Source organism: Octopus sinensis, linkage group LG14 (genome assembly GCF_006345805.1).
Source record: "Octopus sinensis linkage group LG14, ASM634580v1, whole genome shotgun sequence".
NCBI classification, from domain to species: domain Eukaryota; kingdom Metazoa; phylum Mollusca; class Cephalopoda; order Octopoda; family Octopodidae; genus Octopus; species Octopus sinensis.
In genome coordinates, this window is record NC_043010.1 from 65,290,361 (window position 1) to 65,314,158 (window position 23,798).

The window sequence follows — 23,798 nt, forward strand, 5'->3', positions numbered from 1 at the left end:
CAGGGCTTGTACCTAGGGTAGAAAGGATCTATAGATGTTTTCGTTAAATAATGAAAGAGACTTACTGATGTATTGCGGTTAAAGCTTGTGCGAAAGCCATTTGCCTGCTCATAATTCTTTATAACTTCTTATATGTTATATTTCACCATAAACGGATCGTGCCCAGGTGAATGCGATAATGGATACACCGGATTCAAATGCCAAAAAGGTTATTTTTAATACACTTTCCCCAATTATTTCAAAATTCTCTATATTTGATTTAGTGTTTCTAAACGTAGTTAACTTTCTTCTTTATCATAAGATACTATTTTTATATACCTATATATTTTTATATATTACTTTATATTATATTTTTATTTTCTAGGTGTTGTAATGTTTTTTTAAAAAAATTTTTTTTTCTGAATCATGATGAACTTTTTTCTCGCACTTTCTTATATGCTTATATGCTTGTACAGATGAATTATGTTCCATCTTGCGGGATGTTTATATGTATATTCTATGATTAAATGTTCGAATTATGAATTGTTATGCGGATGACCTTGCATTTGTTTGTTCTATAAGCTTAGTTTGATCATATTAACATCAAAACTTATATTTTCACTATAATATTCCCTACAGTAACTTTAATACTGCCCAAAGTAGAAATACAATGCTATATTAAATAAATATTTAACCATATCCGGTCTTTGTAACTCTAAAAGTAATTACAGTATCTGGTATATAAAGTGAAATATACTTTATCATAAAACTCTTGTAATAGCAAGTCATTTGTAACATCTTTTTTTATTTCAGAATGTCCCAATGGTAGCTTTGGTCACAATTGCAATGAGTCCTGTCATTGTTCCGTAGCATGTAACCGCATAAACGGATCGTGCCCAGGTGAATGCGATAATGGATACACCGGATTCAAATGCCAAAAAGGTTATTTTTAATACACTTTCCCCAATTATTTCAAAATTCTCTATATTTGATTTAGTGTTTCTAAACGTAGTTAACTTTCTTCTTTATCATAAGATAATATGTTAATCACAGCAAAAATCTTCTTTCTTAGCAACGGGCATACTGTAGAAGGAACATCATTGATATCTCAGTTAAATCTGTTATTGCAATCATGGCCTTTATTATATGTAGCTAATAATATATAATTCAATTTGCTTATATTAATATTTTCAGAATGTGAAGTTGGTAGATTTGGGCGAAATTGTAAACGAACATGTCATTGTATCGACAACGAAAGCTGCAACAGAGTAAATGGATCATGTGAAGGTGGATGTTCTGATGGATATTTAGGCTTCGATTGTCAAGAAGGTATAATTTAAATCTATATTATATTTTGTAAAAAATATGTTTCCATCACCACATATATTTCTTTACGAGATGCATAAAGCAAGGGAAGCAGATATTAGTATATCAGTGTTGGGTATATTTCAAGTAGTATACCGATAAAGTACGTTCGATGTCTATAGCTACCTGACGTCATCTACGGTAATTATACAATTGTCGCTGGATCTTCTTCAGGAATTTATCAGTGTACGTTGAATATAAAACAAATCACAGAGGCGGAAAATGGAAAACAATTTCTGCATCCATCCCACTCGGGTGCGAATCTTATTGACTAGTTGTGGTGCGTCCTTCAGTGCAGAAGCGTCTAATTAGATGATTTAAAAAGAGGACTGGGTTTAGAGTTCAAAACGGTGTGAGTGAATGTGTGCGTGTGTGTGTGTGTGTGTGTGTGTGTATATATATGTGCTTGTGTTTGTGTGTGTTGGTTTTTTTATTGGACTTAGAGTTTAGTGTGTAGTGTGTATGGGTCTGTGTATATGTGTGTCGTTTATATTTAGCAGGATGGTGCGTGTATATGTGTGAACGTTTGTGCGTGTGTATGTGTGATTTGTATTTGTCAGGGTACTGTGTGTGCGCATGTGTGTATGTATTTTTTTCATGTATGTGTGCGTCTGTGTGTGTTCGAGTGTATGTTTGTGTGTGTTGTGTTGGTGGTGATGTTATGTGCGTGTACGTGAATATGTGTGTCTCTGTCAGAGTATGTTTGTGTTGTTATACTTGTCCGCATGTTGTGTATGTGTGTGTCTGTGCAACCGTATGAGTGTGTGAAGGTGCATATGTATGTGTGTGTGTGTGTGTTTGAGTGTGTTGTATTTTCAGGGGTTCTATGTGTGTCCGTGTGTGGGTGTGGTTTATGTATTTTTCGGGCGTGCATTACACGAACATATATAAAAAGGAGATACAAATATTACAGGCATCTCCCCCACACACACACTAACTAAACATAGACGCTCATAGAGATATACGCATGCCTAAATGAGGACACATACAATAGAAATACAATATGGCTGACGGTTAGTATGGAGAGACACACAAAAAAGAAAGAAGAAAGCAAAGGACCACTGATGCGGTTACAGGAGTGTGACGAAAGAACTCTGGCCGAAATAACATTAAGATGGATGTAAAGAATAAATAACGCTGAAGCATAGTAACACCAAATATATAATGCGTGTGTTTTTATTCGCTAAACTGGAAAAATGGGAATTCCTAAATACAACAATATATACATATGTATATATATATGTATATATATATATATTCCCTCATATAAATATATATATATATATCATATATATATATATATATATATATATATATATATATATATATATACATATATATATATATATATATACTGTGAAATAGAAAGATGAATAATCTTATTGCAGATTAATCAAAAGTTTAACCGATACCTTGGTAGCAAAAATCACAGCAGAAGACAGCACGGTTGGAGGTACAACCATATGGTGTTGCAACCATGCGTTGGTGCGGATAATTGAATTTTAATATTATTAGTGAATTGAAGAAATGGAGTTGAACGAAGATTGAACAGAAATCGTTTTATTGCATTCTACACGTGTTTCGAAAGCCACAATTTACCAAATTCCGATTGAATAAGGAGACCATATTGTGTCTTTCACTTCAGGAAGAAATAGGAAATCCGTTGGCAAAAACAAAAACAGAACAGAGGCGCAGCAAAACAAATCGAACGAGGCTCCTAAGAGCCCATGGCCAAACTGTTTATCAATGTATGTTGAAATCGGGTGGTGGGTGCGTTGAAGATTTTAACAGGTCAGGCAGCGGTCATTCCGGTGGGTGAGAGCACGTAGATGTTTGTTTTGCTGCGCCTCTGTTCTGTTTTGTTTTTGCCAACGGATTTCCTATTTCTTCTGAAGAGAAAGACACAATATGGTCTCCTTATTCAATCGGAATTTGGTAAATTGTGGCTTTCGAAACACGTGTAGAATGCAATAAAACGATTTCTGTTCAATCTTCGTTCAACTCCATTTCTTCAATTCACTAATAATATATATATATATTATATATATATATATATATATATATATATATATATATATATATAATATATATATATATATTATATATATATATATTTCATATATATATCATTTATATATATATATATATATATCTTATATGTATATTACGTTCCTAATTGAAATGAAATTTTAAAACCGGGGATTAGTGTATATGTGGTTGTAGTACAAAACACACAGACACATGTTCGTACTTATATACATACACACACATACATATATCTGTATATGTATGTGTATATATATATATATATATATATATATATATATATATATATTATAAATATATATATATATATATATATACATATATACGTCTTTCATTTGTTATATACATACGTACATATATATATATAATTGAAATTTACAGAATCTATCTATCTATCTATACATATATATATATATATAATATATATATATATATATATTATATTAAATTAGAGATAAAACCACTATTAGGCAAATCATACAATGAAAAACTTAAGTCAATACATAAGATTAATTATTTATATTTTTTATTATATTCAAAATTATTAAATTATTAAAAACATAATTAAGATATATATATATATATATATTGGAAGGTTTGGAGATGATGTACAGGTATTATGTATTAGAAGAAATGAGGTAATCAGAAGATCGGATGGTTTATATTTATAGATATTTATTTATATATTACATTTATATATATATATATATCATATCACTTAAATCATTACCGCTTTTACCCATTCTAGTGGGGTTCATGTATGTGTATGTGTGTATGTGTGTGTATATATATATGTATATATATATATATATATATATATATCAAACTAAGGTTATAGAACAAACAAATGCAAGGTCATCCGCATAACAATTCATAATTCGAACATTTAATAATAGAATATACAATAAACATCCTGCAAGATGGAACATAATTCATCTGTATAAGCATATAAGCATATAAGCGAGAAAAATAATTTTCACCTTAAAACCTATAGAAACCCCCCGTCCAACCCAGCTCTTGCCAAATTTAAACAGGACCTGATGAACTTAATTAAGCGTTTGAAATTTTCAAAATACACCAATCCCTTCCAGAAGCTGCTATCTCAGAAGATATCGTCCATGAAATCATCTTCTGACCTACATGTATTGTCTGATAAAACCGGGAATATTTACTCTGTACCACCAAATTTGTATAACGACTTGATATTGAAGGAACTAGACTCAGGCTATAAACAAGCAAGTAAAAATGCTATAAATAAGATTAATACTAACCATTTGGAAATAATCTCTGGTTTGGGCCTGCTTGATAGAACCCAACCTTATGCTCCAAATATCCCATGCTTTATTGAAGGACCATAAGTCTGATTTTTTATCTAAATCCTTCGATTAGATTGATATGTCCGACAAAGTCTGATTTGGGCAGAATCAGCAAACTTATTATCGATGGTATTATCCCAATTGTGAGGGAAAAGGTCCAACCTCCCTTATGGAAAGGAACTGAGGATGTGATACTTTGTTTGACTCTCTCAAAGATAAACCTAAGCTCAATTTCATACAATTCGACATTTCAAATTACTATAGCTCTATAAAGCCCTATCTTGTTAAACAAAGCCTTAATATTTGCAAGAAGGTTTGTAGAGATACCTAAGTCGGATATAGGGGTAATTTTGGCGGCAAGAGAAACACTTATCTCCTATAACGAGAGTGAATGTCAGAGAGCCGACCCAACAAATTCTTTGATACAACCATGGAGTCATCAGACTCTGCACAGGTTACAGACCTAGTTGGCCTATATCTACTCTCGGGAATTAAGAAAAGCTTCCCTAATCTTACTGGTGGATTATATAGGGATGATGCCCTCTTTGCCGTGCTGGGCCTCTCTAAGACGGAATTAAACAGATTAAAGAAGTCGCTGAGAAGCTTCTTGAGGGATTTTTTAAATCTTAAAATCATCTTCGACATTAACTTTAGGGTGGTAAACTTTTTGGATGTTACCTTGAGTCTAAATACCGGTCTCTATTAACCCTTTCGTAAGCCTAATAAATCAATATATTAATGTATCATCCAATCCCCCAAAATCCACAATAGACAGCATCATTACTGCGATTTCAACTAGAATATCTAATTTATCTGCGAATGAAAAGATTTTTGAACAGCATGCACCGGTGTATAATAATACCCTAAGTTTAAGTTGTTTCAAATCTAAAATATTTTATATCCTTAATACTAGACTCAAAAACAAAATGGCTGGTTTGCCAATTAAGCACGTTACAAATACTATAAATAAATGCAGAGGACCCCCCAACTGCAATAATAACAGGCCTTTGAATAGTAATATGTTTAGGGATACTCGCAATAGGTAATAGGTACAGGTATAAGAAAATTAGTAATTTTGATAAGGAGTTAAACAAAACGGGAGGTTCACGGTCTAGAATAAGGGAAGTTGTTTGGTTCGCTCCCCTTTCTCCCTTAGAGAAAGGAATTTAGCAAAAGGTTTTTTAGAATTCATAAGGAGAACTTCCCAAAGAATCATAAATACTATAGCATCTGCAACAAGTCAACGATAAAATTCTCTTACTCTGTAATGCCTAACTTTGCTTCCATCATTGCTTCAATCAATAGAAGCAAGCTTGCTGGGTGGAATAGCGGAAAAAGTTCCTTTGAGGATGACCCAGGAACTGCGTATGATAATCTTGTAACGCCTAATGCCAATGCTACAAGCAGTCTGCCTTTACCGGGTATATCGAACCCATGTAATAAGGGAAGATTTGATGGAATGAAGGAGGGAAACCCGTCTGGAACTGGAGATACAATAAGTAAAGGTAACAATAGGAATAAAACTAGGAAAGGCCCCGGAAAGACATCTAACTGTAGAAAACCCGAATTATGTCCTTTAGATGGTTTCTGTCTAGTTACCAACATTATATATAAATGTATAGTGAAGGACGAAGATAAGCTAAATAAATTTTATATAGGTAGCACGATAGACTTTAAGGCGAGATATAGATCACATATGAGCCCCTTTGCTAACGACAAATACTGTAACTCAACTACACTTGCATCCGATATACACAACTTGAAGAAAAATAATAAGAATTATCATCTAGAATGGTCCATTATTTCTAAAACCCCAAATTTCAAGAGAAATATTAACAAGTTTAAGCTATGCAAAAGGGAATCACTTACCATCCTTAGGTGTTATGGACCGCACGTTCTGAATAAATTTACGGACGTGATTCCCTTTTGCATCCATAAATTTTCTTCTACATTCTTAAAAGTCTATAGAAATAAGTTGTAGAAAATAAAAAATAAATAATTTAGCTTTTACAGGATTTGAAACCACGGAGGATCAATTTAATTCAATTTAATTCAATTTAATTTAATTGAACTTAATTTAATTTAATACACCCATTTTTTAAGTCTATAGGAATAAAATAAGTTGTAGAAAATAAATAATTTAGCTTTTACAGGATTTTAAACCACGGAGGCTCAATTTAATTCAATTTAATTCAATTTAATTCAATTTAATTTAATTGAACTTAATTTATTTCAATACACCCATTTTTTTTACCGCCTTATTTCTCTACTGCTTTAAAAGAAAATTTTTTTTACTGCTTTAATTCTTTCTTTTGGGCTTATCCGAGCATGAATGCTTCAATAGGAAAGCACAGAACATTGTTCTAGCCTGGTACGCGATGATGTCTGTCTTTCTTTATTTTTCCCCTGACGAAGGAGGCATTATCTTGATGCACCCTAGTGCTTTAAACATAATAATACACCCATGAAATGGCCATAGGAATTAAGTAAATATGATTTCCTCTTTTTTAACTATAAGGCTTCTCTTACTTGAATAATAACTTTATAATATTTCTTAACGATGAACTTTTATTTTATTTACATGATATATATCATATATTTTTTATATGCCTCCTATATATATATATATATATATATATATATATATATATATATATATATTTTATATATTTTATATACCTATATATTTTTATATATACTTTATATTATATTTTTATTTTTAGGTGTTGTAATGTTTTTTTAAAAAGTTTTTTTTTCTGAATCGCTAAGTATTAACTCTAAACCGTGATGAACTTTTTTCTCGCACTTTCTTATATGCTTATATGCTTGTACAGATGAATTATGTTCCATCTTGCGGGATGTTTATATGTATATTCTATGATTAAATGTTCGAATTATGAATTGTTATGCGGATGACCTTGCATTTGTTTGTTCTATAAGCTTAGTTTGATCATATTAACATCAAAACTTATATTTTCACTATAATATTCCCTACAGTAACTTTAATACTGCCCAAAGTAGAAATACAATGCTATATTAAATAAATATTTAACCATATCCGGTCTTTGTAACTCTAAAAGTAATTACAGTATCTGGTATATAAAGTGAAATATACTTTATCATAAAACTCTTGTAATAGCAAGTCATTTGTAACATCTTTTTTTATTTCGGAATGTCCCAATGGTAGCCTTGGTCACAATTGCAATGAGTCCTGTCATTGTTCCGTAGCATGTAACCGCATAAACGGATCGTGCCCAGGTGAATGCGATAATGGATACACCGGATTCAAATGCCAAAAAGGTTATTTTTAATACACTTTCCCCAATTATTTCAAAATTCTCTATATTTGATTTAGTGTTTCTAAACGTAGTTAACTTTCTTCTTTATCATAAGATACTATGATAATCACAGCAAAAATCTTCTTTCTTAGCAACGGGCATACTGTAGAAGGAACATCATTGATATCTCAGTTAAATCTGTTATTGCAATCATGGCCTTTATTATATGTAGCTAATAATATAATTCAATTTGCTTATATTAATATTTTCAGAATGTGAAGTTGGTAGATTTGGGCGAAATTGTAAACGAACATGTCATTGTATCGACAACGAAAGCTGCAAAGAGTAAATGGATCATGTGAAGGTGGATGTTCTGATGGATATTTAGGCTTCGATTGTCAAGAAGGTATAATTTAAATCTATATTATATTTTGTAAAAAATATGTTTCCATCACCACATATATTTCTTTACGAGATGCATAAAGCAAGGGAAGCAGATATTAGTATATAAATGTTGGGTATATTTCAAGTAGTATACTGATAAAGTACGTTCGATGTCTATAGCTACCTGACGTCATCTACGGTAATTATACAATTGTCGCTGGATCTTCTTCAGGAATTTATCAGTGTACGTTGAAAATAAAACAAATCACAGAGGCGGAAAATGGAAAACAATTTCTGCATCCATCCCACTCGGGTGCGAATCTTATTGACCAGTTGTGGTGCGTCCTTCAGTGCAGAAGCGTCTAATTAGATGATTTAAAAAGAGGACTGGGTTTAGAATTCAAAACGTTGTGAGTGAATGTGTGCGTGTGTGTGTGTGTGTGTGTGTGTATATGTGCTTGTGTTTGTGTGTGTTGGTTTTTTTTATTGGACTTAGAGTTTAGTGTGTAGTGTGTATGGGTCTGTGTATATGTGTGTCGTTTATATTTAGCAGGATGGTGCGTGTATATGTGTGAACGTTTGTGCGTGTGTATGTGTGATTTGTATTTGTCAGGGTACTGTGTGTGCGCATGTGTGTATGTGTTTTTTGCATGTATGTGTGCGTCTGTGTGTGTTCGAGTGTATGTTTGTGTGTGTTGTGTTGGTGGTGATGTTATGTGCGTGTACGTGAATATGTGTGTCTCTGTCTGAGTATGTTTGTGTTGTTATACTTGTCCGCCTGTTGTGTATGTGTGTGTCTGTGCAACCGTATGAGTGTGTGAAGGTGCATATGTATGTGTGTGTGTGTGTGTTTGAGTGTGTTGTATTTTCAGGGGTTCTATGTGTGTCCGTGTGTGGGTGTGGTTTATGTATTTTTCGGGCGTGCATTACACGAACATATATAAAAAGGAGATACAAATATTACAGGCATCTCCCCCACACACACACTAACTAAACATAGACGCTCATAGAGATATACGCATGCCTAAATGAAGACACATACAATAGAAATACAATATGGCTGACGGTTAGTATGGAGAGACACACAAAAAAGAAAGAAGAAAGCAAAGGACCACTGATGCGGTTACAGGAGTGTGACGAAAGAACTCTGGCCGAAATAACATTAAGATGGATGTAAAGAATAAATAACGCTGAAGCATAGCAATACCAAATATATAATGCGTGTGTTTTTATTGGCTAAACTGGAAAAATTGGAATTCCTAAATACAACAATATATACATATGTATATATATATATGTATATATATATATTTCCTCATATAAATATATATATATATATCATATATATATATATATATATATCATATATAAAATAATTTTATAGTGAACATTTCAGTACCGGTTTCGGTCATTTTGAGACCTTTTCAACTGTAACGATTAAATAATTAAATTAGAAAAATTAGAAGAAAAGTTTTTTTAAAGGAATATTTCTATAGTAGTGTTCAGATATAAGTAGCATTCTGCCTTTCTCTGACTCCCTTGTTTGCACTTGTGTGTTGGAGGTCGTTGTGAGTTCTTGGTAGGGTAGTAGAGGAAGAGGCTGATGAGGAAAGGGGGTGGGAGAATCTGGGAATGCCCTGATGGTCGTATTTTGAATCGGGAATATATATATATATATATATATATATATATATATATATATATATATATATATATTGGAAGGTTTGGAGATGATGTACGGGTATTATGTATTAGAAGAAATGAGGTAATCAGAAGATCGGATGGTTATATTTATAGATATTTATTTATATATTACATTTATATATATATATATATATATATCATATCACTTAAATCATTAGCGCTTTTCCCCACTCTAGTGGGGTTCATGTATGTGTATGTGTGTATGTGTGTGTATATATATATGTATATATATATATATATATATATATATCAAACTAAGGTTATAGAACAAACAAATGCAAGGTCATCCGCATAACAATTCATAATTCGAACATTTAATCATAGAATATACATATAAGCATCCGCAAGATGGAACATAATTCATCTGTACAAGCATATAAGCATATAAGCGAGAAAAATAATTTTCACCTTAAAACCTATAGAAACCCTCCGTCCAACCCAGCTCTTGCCAAATTTAAACAGGACCTGATGAACTTAATTAAGCGTTTGAAATTTTCAAAATACACCAATCCCTTCCAGAAGCTGCTATCTCAGAAGATATCGTCCATGAAATCATCTCCTGACCTACATGTATTGTCTGATAAAACCGGGAATATTTACTCTGTACCACCAAATTTGTATAACGACTTGATATTGAAGGAACTAAACTCAGGCTATAAACAAGCAAGTAAAAATGCTATAAATAAGATTAATACTAACCATTTGGAAATAATCTCTGGTTTGGGCCTGCTTGATAGAACCCAACCTTATGCTCCAAATACTCCCCATGCTTTATTGAAGGACCATAAGTCTGATTTTTTATCTAATCCTTCGATTAGATTGATATGTCCGACAAAGTCTGATTTGGGCAGAATCAGCAAACTTATTATCGATGGTATTATCCCAATTGTGAGGGAAAAGGTCCAACCTCCCTTATGGAAAGGAACTGAGGATGTGATACTTTGGTTTGACTCTCTCAAAGATAAACCTAAGCTCAATTTCATACAATTCGACATTTCGAATTACTATAGCTCTATAAGCCCTATCTTGTTAAACAAAGCCTTAATATTTGCAAGAAGGTTTGTAGATATACCTAAGTCGGATATAGGGGTAATTTTGGCGGCAAGAGAAACACTTATCTCCTATAACGAGAGTGACTGGCAGAGAGCCGACCCAACAAATTTTTTGATACAACCATGGAGTCATCAGACTCTGCACAGGTTACAGACCTAGTTGGCCTATATCTACTCTCGGGAATTAAGAAAAGCTTCCCTAATCTTACTGGTGGATTATATAGGGATGATGCCCTCTTTGCCGTGCTGGGCCTCTCTAAGACGGAATTAAACAGATTAAAGAAGTCGCTGAGAAGCTTCTTGAGGGATTTTTTAAATCTTAACATCATCTTCGACATTAACTCTAGGGTGGTAAACTTTTTGGATGTTACCTTGAGTCTAAATACCGGTCTCTATTATCCCTTTCCTAAGCCTAATAAATCAATATATTAATGTATCATCCAATCCCCCCAAATCCACAATAGACCGCATCATTACTGCGATTTCAACTAGAATATCTAACTTATCTGCGAATGAAAAGATTTTTGAACAGCATGCACCGGTGTATAATAATACCCTAAGTTTAAGTTGTTTCAAATCTAAAATATTTTATATCCTTAATACTAGACTCAAAAACAAAATGGCTGGTTTGCCAATTAAGCACATTACAAATACTATAAATAAATGCAGAGAACCCCCCCCAACTGCAATAATAACAGGCCTTTGAATAGTAATATGTTTAGGGATACTCGCAATAGGTAATAGGTACAGGTATAAGAAAATTAGTAATTTTGATAAGGAGTTAAACAAAACGGGAGGTTCACGGTCTAGAATAAGGGAAGTTGTTTGGTTCGCTCCCCCTTTCTCCCTTAGAGAAAGGAATTTAGCAAAAAGGTTTTTTAGAATTCATAAGGAGAACTTCCCAAAGAATCATAAATACTATAGCATCTGCAACAAGTCAACGATAAAATTCTCTTACTCTGTAATGCCTAACTTTGCTTCATCATTGCTTCAATCAATAGAAGCAAGCTTGCTGGGTGGAATAGCGGAAAAAGTTCCTTTGAGGATGACACAGGAACTGCGTATGATAATCTTGTAACGCCTAATGCCAATGCTACAAGCAGTCTGCCTTTACCGGGTATATCGAACCCATGTAATAAGGGAAGATTTGATGGAATGAAGGTGGGAAACCCGTCTGGAACTGGAGATACAATAAGTAAAGGTAACAATAGGAATAAAAACTAGGAAGGCCCGGAAAGACATCTAACTGTAGAAAACCCGAATTATGTCCTTTAGATGGTTTCTGTCTAGTTACCAACATTATATATAAATGTATAGTGAAGGACGAAGATAAGCTAAATAAATTTTATATAGGTAGCACGATAGACTTTAAGGCGAGATATAGATCACATATGAGCCCCTTTGCTAACGACAAATACTGTAACTCAACTACACTTGCATCCGATATACACAACTTGAAGAAAAATAATAAGAATTATCATCTAGAATGGTCCATTATTTCTAAAACCCCAAATTTCAAGAGAAATATTAACAAGTTTAAGCTATGCAAAAGGGAATCACTTACCATCCTTAGGTGTTATGGACCGCACATTCTGAATAAATTTACGGACGTGATTCCCTTTTGCATCCATAAATTTTCTTCTACATTCTTAAAAGTCTATAGAAATAAGTTGTAGAAAATAAAAAATAAATAATTTAGCTTTTACAGGATTTGAAACCACGGAGGATCAATTTAATTCAATTTAATTCAATTTAATTTAATTGAACTTAATTTAATTTAATACACCCATTTTGTAAGTCTATAGGAATAAAATAAGTTGTAGAAAATAAATAATTTAGCTTTGACAGGATTTTAAACCACGGAGGCTCAATTTAATTCAATTTAATTTAATTGAACTTAATTTATTTCAATACACCCATTTTTTTTACCGCCTTATTTCTCTCCTGCTTTAAAAGAAAATTTTTTTTACTGCTTTAATTCTTTCTTTTGGGCTTATCCGAGCATGAATGCTTCAATAGGAAAGCACAGAACATTGTTCTAGCCTGGTACGCGATGATGTCTGTCTTTCTTTATTTTTCCCCTGACGAAGGAGGTATTATCTTGATGCACCCTAGTGCTTTAAACATAATAATACACCCATGAAATGGCCATAGGAATTAAGTAAATATGATTTCCTCTTTTTTAACTATAAGGCTTCTCTTACTTGAATAATAATTTTATAATATTTCTTAACGATGAACTTTTATTTTATTTACACGATATATATCATATATTTTTTATATGCCTCCTATATATATATATATATATATATATATATTTTATATATTTTTATATACCTATATATTTTTATATATTACTTTATATTATATTTTTATTTTCTAGGTGTTGTAATGTTTTTTAAAAAAATTTTTTTTTCTGAATCGCTAAAGTATTAACTCTAAACCGTGATGAACTTTTTTCTCGCACCTTCTTATATGCTTATATGCTTGTACAGATGAATTATGTTCCATCTTGCGGGATGTTTATATGTATATTCTATGATTAAATGTTCGAATTATGAATTGTTATGCGGATGACCTTGCATTTGTTTGTTTTATAACCTTCGTTTGATATATTGTCTCTTTCAATAGAGCACTTCTATAGCAGTCTTATTAATCTTTCTGTTCCTGACAAGAAACAATCACTGTATTATTGATATATATATATATATATATATATATATATATATATATATATATAATTACTATATATATGTATATATATATATATATATATATTATTGAAATGGATAAATGAATTATCTTGTTACGGATTATTCAAATGATAACCGATACCTGGGTAGCAAAAATCACAACAGAAACATCACGGTTGAGGTTACGACCATGGGTCTCAAACCGTGCCTTAGTGCGGAAATTTGAAGTTTTATATATTTAGTGTAGGAAGAAATGGAGCTGAACGAAGATTTAACAAAATTCCTTTTTATTATTTTCTACATATGTTTCAAAGGCTGCAAAGTCCCTAATTCGGATTGAATAAGGAGACCATTTGCAGCCTTCTCTTCAGGAAAATCCAGGAACTTAATTCTCCAGCAAGATGCACATCAAACTTTTCGACAAACGCTCACGAGGAACCCATGGGATAAATGGCACAAAACTGTCTCTCAGTATGCGTTGACGCCATTTATCCCATGGGCTCCTCGTGAGCGTTTGTTGAAAAGCTTGCTGTGCATCTTGTTGGAGAATTAAGTTCCTGGATTTTCCTGAAGAGAAGGCTGCAAAATGGTCTCCTTATTCAATCCGAATTAGGGACTTTGCAGCCTTTGAAACATATGTAGAAAATAATAAAAAGGAATTTTGTTAAATCTTCGTTCAGCTCCATTTCTTCCTACACTAAAATATATATATATATATATATATATATAAATAGGGAAAGAGAGAGAGGAAGGAGGAAGAGAGATAGAGGGAGAAAGATCGTGTGAATGATGTGTGAGTGCATGTGTGTATGTGTGTGTGTGTGTGTGTGTGTGTGTGTGTGAAACCCCACTAGAATATGAGAAAGCGCTAATGATCTAAGTGATATGTAATATATATAAAAAATGTAATATATAAATAAATATCTGTAAATATAAACCATCCGATCTTCTGATTAACTCATTTCTTCTAATATATATATATAAACTTAGATAAACTTAGATATGTTTCGACCAAAGATTGGTCCAGGCCATGTCTAACTTAATAGCACCACCTGATAGGATTATTCGAATCCTGTTTAAGTCAAGTTTTGTTCCAGTCACGTTTTGTTCAAGTAGTGAGTTCTTGTTGGGTGAGTTGTATCCAGTTTTGTTCAAGTAGTGAGTTCTTGTTGGGTGAGTTGTATCCAATTATGAGTGGCTTATCTGGTATTCTTTGAAGGAATCTATCCAGACTCTGTTTAAAGTTGATGGGATCCTTTTCCTCTTTGATCTCCCTCGGGACAATGTTAAATAGCGCAGGGCCTGTTGAGGAAAAGAAATCATGTTGCAGTGTACATGTATGTTGTGATCTTGAATTGGGCAGGGGACGTATAGCCCGTGGTCCAAGTCTTGGGTGAACCTTGAAGCTAATGTTTAGGTCGTTTGTGCAAAGTTGGCGGTATATTTTCCACATTGTACAAATGATGTACCGCTCACGGCGATGATGGACTCACCCGTTGTTGAACAACAAGTGAGGGTTCCACAATGTCTTAGCAAACAACTACGCAGATGATTTATAGTCATCAAATGTTTGTCTACGCATAAGTTAACACCCTCCATCAAATCGACATTATTTGTAAAGGTGCAACGACAAAATGATCGCTGAGCAACGTGAAATGGATTACTTTGCTTATGAAGACAACGTAACGCCCGGTCTGGGAATCGAACCCACGACCTCGCAATTGTGAGTGAAACACCTTAACCACTGAGCCATGCGTGTTCACACATCCACTCACAGACACAGACACACACTAACACTCACATATATACATATATATACATACAAATGTATATATATATATATATATATATATATACGTGGGTGCTGTGTACTTATGTACATATACATGTAAGTAAGTATGTATGCATGGATGGATAGGTATCCATACAACTGTGAATAAATGTATTTCAGTGACTTAACGTGTGCATGTGTGTGCATCTGCATTTCTGCACATGCAAAATCACGTAGGGGCATAATTGCTTGTATATACATATATATAGGCGGAATACTCCGGATTCATTTCTAACAATACTTTATTTCAGAATGTTCCAGTGGTAGCTTTGGTCACAGTTGCATAAAGGATTGTCATTGTTCCCTAACATGTGACCACGTACATGGATCATGTCCAGGTGATTGTGATGCAGGATACAGCGGATCCAGCTGTCAAGAAGGTAATTTTCTATACTTTATTCCAGAATTATTAAATTAATTTTTATATTTCATTTAATGTCTCTACCTGTTCAATCTTGTTTATGATAACATATTACGTTAAGCGAAACAAATGTTTAATGTTTATTTACAGGCATACAATATCTTAATTATATTTCTGAAGTAGAAAAGTATTATAGATATACCTTTTATTATATTCAGTAAATGATATCTAATATAATTTGTTTATACCAATATTTTCAGAATGTGAAGGAGATAAATTTGGTGTAAATTGTATAGATATATGTCACTGTGTTGACAACAAAAAGTGCGACAGACGAAATGGAACATGTCCAAATGGGTGTGCTGCTGGATATGAAGGTGATAATTGTCAACAAGGTATAATTTAAGTCTATATTATATTTTTAAAAATATGTCTCAACCTGTGGATTCGTTTCTTTCTAAATATTTCCTGTTATTTTAATAATGTGCGAGTGGAAAGATGAGAACTCCCAAACGTCATATTAATTTTATACGTATATACATACATACATATATATATATATATATATATATATATATATATATATATATATATATACATATATATATATATATATATATATGTATATATGTCACATATTTGGGTGTCCTCAGTTTAATATGCTTGCATAGTAACATAAGTCAAAAAAATAAAAATATGAATTACTCCTTCGATAATTATTCTAATTGAAGGGGTAGTTCGTATCTGTCAATATTGCACACCTTTCACATATTGGTTTATGATTGTGATAGATTGTATGACATTTATACGAAAGATAAATGTGATGCCATACTATTCATGCCTTACTCATTCCCAGAATATGTGCCTGTGGAATGATATAAATATATTTCGCCAGTAAAAGCAGGGTATGGTCATATTATACATTACAGTTTTAACTACATAATTCACTGTTTTGATATATCTCACAACAATATTTATGTATATTAATAATGCTTTAAATATGAAACTGAAATTTATGTTAGAGATTATGCTAGACTGGGAATAAAAGCAGAAACCAAATGTAGAACCGATACCTAACTGATAAACACATGTTTTGTAAGAAGATGGTATATATAGCAAATTATCAACAATTGTGTTTTTCTTTCATTATATAGCATATTAATTAATATCTACATCGTAGACTACTGCCATAAATAACCTAAATATTACATTTTTGTAAATCCCACCGACAATACATAACCATTGTTAGAGGCTGGAAAATGGTGATAGTTAACTGAAATTATTTTCATATTATACGGTACATCTCTTGTATTATTTAGGAGGATTTACATATGCTGCAATATCAACATCCTAGACTGATTTGTATTTCACTCATGGCATTATTACTCTAAAATGACTAGTTATCTTTAGATATCAGCGTTTACTAATCAGAGGAAAGCCAAAAAATGACTGATCTACGCGAAGGCTGTATGGCTTTGATGCATACAATATTCGTGCTGGACGAGTCCATAAGCTGACCAAGATACTCAAATGGAATAACATCAATGAGGCTTATTTTTCAAAACAGTCCCCCCTGCATTCCATACATTTCTTCAATCGGAGTTGCAGTGCTTGGATCCCATTGCTGAAGAAGCTTTCAACCCTTAGTTAAAAAATATCGACAGCGGGTATGACATCATCGCCATTGCGATCCTAGTTCCCAGCCAAGTGTTTTTTCATGTTGGGAAACAGACATTTGTCAGATGGGACCAAATCAGGAAAGTAGGGTAAGTGATCAACTAGTTCAAAGACACAGTCACACACAGCAGCCATTAAAATCAAGGACTTCTATGCTGGAGAATTGAACTGATGAAGCAAAGCCACTTTCATTAGTTTTCCTAGACATTTGGTGTTGATAGCCTTTCGCAGTAAGTTGGCATAGTACTCCAGACCTCCAGACCTTGCGTTAACATCAACACACACCCTCACCCGCTAAATTCAACTGCCCACTTTTGCAATGTTGTTAAAGCTGGAATGTCATGCCCTAATGTAGCAACCATGTCAGCATGAATGTCTTTCCGGCCTAAACCTTTTTTTTGTAGGTATTTGATAACAGCACGACGCTGATTGTGGTACTTTTTGTAGAGAAGTTGCTGCTAGTTACATTTGAAGTCTTCTTTGAACAATCAAATGTCAGTTTACAATGCAAATATTAGTAAAATGTGCTGAAATTCATTCATGTAGCATTTCATAGCTCTAGCCTCATTCCTTCATAGTTAACCAATGAATCTTTCGGCCAACCCTCCTACGTTGTTTTGCTGTGTCATTGGTTTCATACGAATGTTGTTGTAACCATGCTTCTGTATTTATTATACATTTTACATTTCACTGAATATAGTTAACAAAATGAGTTTAATCCAAGTATCTGGAAAATATTTATTTCCATCTAAATAATTTATTTGTCCATTTTTCATACGAGATAGATTATATTTCTTTATCTTAAGATGCAATGAAATTGATGGACAAGAATAACTTTACTTCGTTGTGGCAGATCTTACCGTCTATATAAGACTATAAAATTATCCTTATAGCAATTCGTCTGTAACCACTTCGATTTCAGAGTGTTCCAATGATAGATTTGGTCTTGGATGCAATGTGTCATGTCGTTGTTCTGAAAAGTGTAACAACATTAACGGCTCCTGTCCAGGTACATGTGATGAAGGATACCACGGATTCAACTGCCAAAAAGGTTATTTTCAATACATTTTATTACGCATGAATTATTGATTTTTTTTTAATATTATTAAATCAGCGTATTTACCTTCCTTCTTTATAATAAAACTGATTGAGTTTTAATAAAGAGTTATTTCAAATTTCCTTATATTGAGTAAAGATGTATGTTTTGATACCTCATTATATTTCTAATGCAGAAAATGAGTATAGTCATCATTTTAAGAGTACGGAAGTAAAGCCATCTTATGTATTTTGTCTTCGTTGATATTTTCAGTGTGTTAAGTAGCTCAGTTTGCTACAGATTATATGGAAACATGCCTCTTTATCAACAATGCGATGGACAAAACTTTATCAAATGGATTTTATTAATAGAAATTTGAGCTGCACTGATATAAAGCTGAATATATTTTCTAAATATTCATTCATGGATCAATCCGTAACTTTTAATTAAAGTGGGACATGATACCACAAAACACGTTTTGTAATATAATATTAAGTTAAACGAGGTGGATTGGAGGTAATATACAACCCGAGTGAATTGATAGGTGGTCTGTGATAACGACTGTATAAATGTCTTATTTATAATGTTACTATCAAGAGGAAAAGAATGAAGACCACAAATTATGTGAACCTGAAATTAACAGGTGTATATAATGAGAATTTAATAGTGTCATAGATAACTTATTTCTCTAATTGATTCTTTGATTCTTCGATATATAAGGAGTTTGATATATTATGAAGACAATATATACCAGATTTATTAGGAATGAATGTGTAATGTGAGGCATTTCATGTAGTTCTCAGTTACGCTACATCTTTCTAAGAACATCTCACCGAAATGCCAAATGGCCAGCTCATAAGATTCCCCAGTTATATTTTCTAAGCAACATTAGCCTGTTTTCACTAAGAATGCACGTGGGAAGTAGTGTCAATTATTGATTCTTTTTTCGTACAGCCTCTACTTATACTAAAGTTATCGTTTTTACTCTGCCTCATTAAAGATGTTTGGTAGTTTCTAGTCAGAAGTAATTTCTGATATGTCAGTATTCAATCCCTCATCCATCGTAGCTTTATATCCTACGCTTCTCAGCTTCATTTTTGATCTTATTTTCACACAGTTTTGTTCTGCTTGTCGTGTATTGGTTGCGCTGCACACAATTCTCTTCCTAACATATCAATGTGATATTATCTAATTTATAATTTGATTTTATGTTGCAATGGTTTCTGTTGTAGCATTGTCATGCTCTTCTTTGCAACATTCGCGTATCTCGGCGTCGGTTTTTGTATATTTGGCATCCATAAAGATTGAAAATTAGTGGGGGAAGGGTGCGATCCGTACCTCTATGAATGAGAGCTGCAATAAGTGTTTGAATCTGAGAAGGGTATATATTGAATAAAATCATAATTAACATATTCTCCTCTATCTTCTTTTACTTAAAACCATGAACTTTTCAACACCCATTCATGTGTGTATATATATGCATATACTATAAATAATAATAATAATTTCGGCAAAAGAGACCGATAGAATAGTACAAAGAATAAGGTGATTGTTTTCGACCAAATGTGGTGCTCCAGCATGGCCGCAATCAAAATGACTGAAACAAGTGAAAGAGTGTATATGTGTATATATATATATATATATATATATATATATATATATATATATATATATATATATATACATACATACATACATACATACATACATACATACATACATACATATATACATATGTGTTTAAGTAACCAATGCATTTTCTCATTTTCCAGAGAAATCAGCCCAAAGTATCCTGGTGTTTGTGTTAGTTCCATTGCTCTTGTTCATATTACTAATCATAGGACTGGTGACTGCAATTTGGTATTGGTATGTGGATATTTTTTATAACCTCTTTTTTACTTTCAAAAGTAATTAATGGAGTTAAATGACCATTATAGTTTTAGTTAGTGTCCTTACTATGTGCCATTTTCGGTTATTGTGATATAAGAATACGTCATAATTCATAATTTATATAATCTAATCCATATAAATATGCAATATCCTTTCCTAATTACCATGTGTACTGATTTACTATTACTGCTTACGAGAATATTAAATTCAATAACTGCCCTTTTATTATGCTAAATTCTGAATTAATGTTAGAAGTAAGAACTGTTGCATTACTTTAAGAATTTTATATTAACATATTAAAAACTATTTTTATAATTTTCGTGGGATGAAAGCAAATTTCGCCTCTGTGTGTGTTCGTGTGTTTAATGGTGCGTGTGTGTATGGATATGTATGTACGTAAGTAGGTAGATACCTACATATATTACTAATAATTATGCATTGTTATTTTTGGCACCGTAATATAACTGACAAACCATAGGTGTAGCTAGTTGGAACCGACTCCAAAAATAAAATATATTTATTTAACATTTATTTTATCAACTTAGCAGCGATAAATTTGGTAACTGAATGCATTCTGAACGTAAAGGGATGAAAATAATGACCACAAGGCAGTAAGGCCACTCTACGTATCTAATAATGTTTAAAATAACAGTATTTCACATAGGTTCAGAATTTAATCCCTATAAGATGGAGAAATAAATATTCTCATATTGGCAATAATATTTCCCTCGCAAAACTTTGTGATATAAATAAAGGAAAACTAACCTATAAGTAAGTAATGTGTCATATGACTGGTTGTATTACATATTACTTATAGTTTCAGTTTTAGTATGAAATTGAAGACCTTGCTGTTTACTTTTTAATTCTTTTGATTTATTACTATAAAATTGACGAGCTGTGTTATCATTATTAACAGTACTATTTAACATTATACTGGAACTGTATAATATTTAACATGTTTGTCTTAGACAATCACATTGATAATCATACACTTGTAATTCATGAAATATTTCTGTATTTCGTTAGGAAATTTAGGGGTAAAAGACCAATTGCAAAACGTGACCAGAAAATACGCAAAATACCGGAGAATAAGTATGCAGGAGCCATTCCTGAAGATACAGGTAGGTTTATTATCTCTCACTGTTTCTTCAATTTTTCTTCTCTGTCTTGTGAACGTTTCGTCGTCTCGGAAAACCAGTGGCTAATTTACTAAGATTTATTATGTTGTCTTTTGTACATTTATAACTGTTTCTCTACATATATGTATCATAATTGATTAGGTAGGATATTAATCTAGGGAACTCTTGGGGGTTGACGTTGTAACGATGAATGAACGTAGAGTTTAGCATGGGATGGTGGGGGAGGTGCGGGATATCGTAATAATATGAAAGACGGGAAGAAGATCAAATAATTATGGAGTACCCAAGGGATAAGGGAGAAGACAAGCTAGTTCTCGGGAGAACTACCGGTTAATAGATCAGAAGCTGACGCACTTAGTTTTTATGTATACATACACGCGCACCCACATATACGCACACAAACACACGTTGTCATCAACTCACACACTCCCTAACATACATGCATACTCATTCATAAATACATGAGTGCATACAGACATACGCTGAAGTATAAGTGAATGCTGTGCAAGGCTTCGATGGGAAATATTGCAATTATTTCCTAATACATAGAACACAATGCTGAAAGCGTAATTAACTTGACTGAAAAAAAATTAATAAAAGAGATTGAAAAAGAAAGCAATTAAAATGTAAAAACAAAATGCAATTGTGATCTTGAATTTGAAACAACCGTTTGATTTTTAAGGTGCGATCCAAAATAAAGATATGATTTTCTTCGTACATATTATTTGTTGCCAAATACTCTGAATTTTTAAAATTCTTGTAAAATGATTGCTGGATTTACTTGTCATACATGAGGATTAACCGGGAATTTGCATTCTACTTACATTTTCTGGTATCTGACTGCAGGAAATTTAATCTTACTCTATAATACTGAGTGCTTAATTCATATCAACCAGGATTTTTAATCCCATTTTTTCTTTTATATATACATATATATATATATATATATATATATATATATATATATATATATATATGGATACATATATATATATAGATATATATACATATATATATATATATATATATATATATATATATATATATATAGATATATAATAATATCAAGGGTAATAAGAAATATTAAAATTTCTACTACCAATTGCCTAGCGTGTAAAAAAATTTAGTCAATAGACTATATGTTATTCATATAAATACAGTGTACATTTAAACTCAAAAGAGGCATCCATCATAGGACTCCTTGCATGCTAGAAGGAACAGTTAAATTCCAAACCACTATTAGGGATAACATTTAGAAGGGAATGAAAAATGAAAACATTTACCATCTAACTCCTGGACCATGTTTTTAGATTTATTTTAGCAAATATAATAATTTGTAGGCAAAGTCTTCTTCAGCAGGTACACCTAGATTAAATATATATGCACGGGGCAATCCAGTATATGCCCTGTGCTTATACATTCTAATTTTTTTAATCTACCGCGCAAGCGAAGCTCCTTGCTGGCAGTAAATAATAATGCCGGCTTTTCAATTCGAAAATTATCCAGGAAAAATTATCAATAATTAATATCAAGGGTAATAAGAAATATTAGAAATTTCTATTTCCAGTGGCCTGGCGTGTAAAACAATTTAGTCAATAGACTATATATTATTCATATAAATACAGTGTACATTTAAACATATAAGAGGCATCCATCATAGGACTCTTTGCACACTAGAAAGAGCAGTTAAACTCCAAACTTCGAAGGGAATTAAAAATATCCTTAATAGTAGTTTTTAATTTAACTGTTCTTTCTAGCGTGCAAGGATTCCTATGATGGATGCCTCGTATGTGTTTTAATGTAAACTGTATTTATAGGAATATATATATATATATATATATATATATATATATATATATATATATATATATATATATATATATATAAGGTAAATAAGACAAGGAAGAAAATGCTAAAATAATTTTATCAGGAAGAACATTTTAGTACCAGTTTCAGTTTTTGCGACTTCTCCAGAGTAAAGCATGGAAAACAATTAAATTGTGGAAAAATTAAGTGAAATCTTTTAAAAAATATTTCCATAGTTTTC

General features: G+C 32.2%; 1 protein-coding gene across 9 annotated transcripts in view; it reads left to right on the plus strand.

The window, feature by feature from the left end:
- The window catches only part of LOC115219456 (receptor-type tyrosine-protein phosphatase T-like), a 110,801-nt gene that overhangs the window by 56,997 nt on the left and 30,006 nt on the right, over positions 1–23,798 (plus strand). For 5 of the 9 annotated variants that reach the window (XM_036509124.1, XM_036509127.1, XM_036509130.1 and 2 more), the window contains 8 exons: positions 793–921; positions 1,174–1,308; positions 7,878–8,006; positions 15,900–16,028; positions 16,270–16,404; positions 18,609–18,737; positions 20,495–20,588; positions 21,639–21,733. In XM_036509124.1, coding sequence (XP_036365017.1) covers positions 793–921; positions 1,174–1,308; positions 7,878–8,006; positions 15,900–16,028; positions 16,270–16,404; positions 18,609–18,737; positions 20,495–20,588; positions 21,639–21,733 — 975 coding nt within the window. The remainder of the gene's footprint in view (positions 1–792; positions 922–1,173; positions 1,309–7,877; positions 8,007–15,899; positions 16,029–16,269; positions 16,405–18,608; positions 18,738–20,494; positions 20,589–21,638; positions 21,734–23,798) is intronic. The other 4 variants (XM_036509129.1, XM_036509132.1, XM_036509128.1 and 1 more) reach the window with 3 other exon arrangements.